We start from the raw sequence: 2780 nt of genomic DNA on the forward strand, positions 1-2780 counted from the left end.
TATATGGACAAACAAAGAGATGTAAGATAAGGCCGACAGATTTAAATAAATTATTACTGTGTGTAGAAGAGAAATGTGTGAACATGTGTATGTATGTATGCATGAATGACGTATGAATAATGTGGATTTCAAGCTTATAACCCAATCCAGTGAGTTTTGTTTTAGGGCGTAGGGTAGCTTTGTATAAGTGTTTTAGTTTTAGGCCTTATAAACTGATTCCAAGAAACGGCGCATTTTCTTTCAAAAATTAGGTTTTGTTTGTTCGTTTTATGCACAAAGCCACACAATGGATCTGTGTTGTGATCACAGCGGGTATCGAAACCCGATTTTTAACGTTATAACCTCTCAGACTTACCGCTGAGCTACCTGGATTTATTTATTTTTATAGGAATTTTGGGGTCGGTATGTACTTCAAACTTAATCAGGGTAAACAGAACATTAGGCTTAATACTCTCGAAAAAAAAAAAAGCTGAGGGGTATTTGTATTTTTGTCACTTGCATGGTTAGGCCAATTTATAGTATATATGAATAATATCAGCTTGATGTGTGGCTAAATGGCCTGGCCAGACGCCCCCTAGGGGGTCAGGTATAGCCATCCCTATATTTGAACTACTGGGACCATAGGTTCAAAAATGAAATGTGTATTGCTAATACCAAATTTATTTTAAGCTTTGTTTAGGCGTTGGTTTGAGAAAAACTTTTCTGTTTGTTTGGGTAGAGCGAGAAAAGCTATTGCATTTGCTTGCACTGCCTGGATTTGAAAAATTGTTAATAAAAAAACCCTCTTCATACTGTTTAACATATAAGTTAAAATATGATAATTTTACATATACGTTACAACGTTAAAATTCCAATGCAATTTGTTGGTTTTCTGCTTCTTTTGTCACAAAGTATACGCAGGATATTTCGAAAACAAAGAAAATTTTATTTACTTATTTTCTAAAATACCTAACTCTTAACTTGGAAATAAGGAATGATACCTTATTGATAGGCCCCCTAGTGGCACAGCGGCATGTCTGGAGACTTATAACGCTAGAAACTAGGTTTCGATAATCCGTGGTGGGCAGAGCACATATAGCCTATTATGTAGCTTTGTGTTTAGCTTCAAACAAACAAACCTTATTGGTTGAAATATTTACAGATAATAAGAAACATGGTACAAAATGTAACATCCTAAAAAAAAACCGAGTTCGTGCTTTGATTGTTTGCTTTAGAGCAAAGCCACATAGAGCTATCTGCTGTGTCCACCACGAGGAATAGAACCGCGGATTTTAGCGTTGTAAGTCGTTAAACTAACCGCTGTCCCACCAGAGGACCGAGTTCATGTACCTTAACAAAATATGGAATACATTACAAAAAGGTATTGTCAGATGACCGAGGACAACCGTTTATATTTGCTTAATCAATTTTTCTTCTTCTTTCCAGATACGCCTACACAGACGCTCTGAATTTTGAAAGAGTTGAAGACGCCATGTTGACAGCTATGGCCGCCAAGAAGTACTTGCTTCCGCATCTGTTGCGAGAATGTTTTAACTACATCGAGAAAAACGTTTCGCACACGACGGTATGCCAGGTTTTAGAGTTTGCTCTAAACCTCGAATCACACCACGTTGTTTTTCAGTGTCTCAACATCATTGACCGACAAACATATTATGTGTTAACATCGCCTAACTTTTCCAAAGTAAACCTCGCTATTCTCGAGATCATTGTGCAGAGAAAACATCTTAACCTTCACTCAGAGATTATCCTTTATAGCGCCCTCGTCCTGTGGGCCCAAGAGGAATCAAAGCGACGTGGTCTTGAACCAACCATCGAGAACGTAAGGACTGTAATGGATAAGATATTACCTTCCATTCGCTTCCTCGCCATGACAGCTGAGGATTTCAGTAAAGGACCAGCTAAAACAGGACTACTTTCTAAGGAGGAGTGTTTCTACATATTCATGAATCTTGCCGTGCCTGGTATTACATCCTTACCACGAGGAATATGTTCGGAGACTTTAAGACGTACCCCTCCGCCAGAATATTACGTGTGTACTCGCTTCAAACCCATCTCATTTCACACACCCATTCGACCATTACGAGTTTTTGGAATTCGTTTTGCTGTCACCAACATGGATGTTTTTGTTGTAGGGCTTGGTATTTCTATTAGACTGGATGTTGGGTATTATTCCGCTAGAAATCCGAGTTACGACGGACTACTTCGGTGTACGTGCAAGTTCCCGGATGAACGTCTGGCTCGTGAAGAACTTAAAGTAAACTTTGTGCTTGCTAAAGATAAAGATGTGAAAATTAGGTTTCGAAAACCACTCTTCGCTCGTAAAGGTGTCGAATACGAAATTGAGCTTCAGACACGGTCTTCTGTATCACAAGATATCCTTGCACCCAACAACCGTAGCAGAAAACGAGAAGAAACAGCAGAGGGCGCTACATTTCAGTTTTCAGCATTTAAAAAAGGACATCAGAATGAGATGGTGGAAGTAATGGAATTTTCCGAGATTATGTTTTACTATTAAACTATAGTTTTCTGGAAGATATGTTACTGTGGATTATGGAACGGCATCTTTTCGTTTTGGTAACATTGGAAACAACATCCTTTGTTAATATGGGCCTTCAGACCTTCCTGGAGAAGGCTGCGAAGAAATGCCGTGACATATATATATAAATTGAATTTCAAATATGTTAAATATTCGTGAATTCAAATGCATTTATTTCATTCAAAGAAATATATATATATATATATATATTCAATTATACCTAACAAATATCGTATTCAAATGT

The 2780-nt window shown here is 37.8% G+C and overlaps 1 protein-coding gene across 1 annotated transcript; it reads left to right on the forward strand.

The window, feature by feature from the left end:
- The first annotated feature begins 1100 nt into the window (after positions 1-1100).
- Positions 1101-2729, forward strand: LOC106472290 (BTB/POZ domain-containing protein 6-like). The gene has a single exon (XM_022400885.1). The coding sequence runs from the start codon at positions 1472-1474 to the stop codon at positions 2513-2515; it is 1044 nt and encodes a 347-aa protein (XP_022256593.1). The 5' UTR covers positions 1101-1471; the 3' UTR covers positions 2516-2729.
- Positions 2730-2780: the final 51 nt, after the last annotated feature.

Source organism: Limulus polyphemus, unplaced genomic scaffold (genome assembly GCF_000517525.1).
Source record: "Limulus polyphemus unplaced genomic scaffold, Limulus_polyphemus-2.1.2 Scaffold5221, whole genome shotgun sequence".
Taxonomy (NCBI): Eukaryota; Metazoa; Arthropoda; class Merostomata; order Xiphosura; family Limulidae; genus Limulus; species Limulus polyphemus.

Coding starts and splice junctions, on each gene's coding strand:
- LOC106472290 (XM_022400885.1), top strand. CDS start 1,472: ATGTTGACAGCTATGGCCGCCAAGAAGTACTTGCTTCCGCATCTGTTG.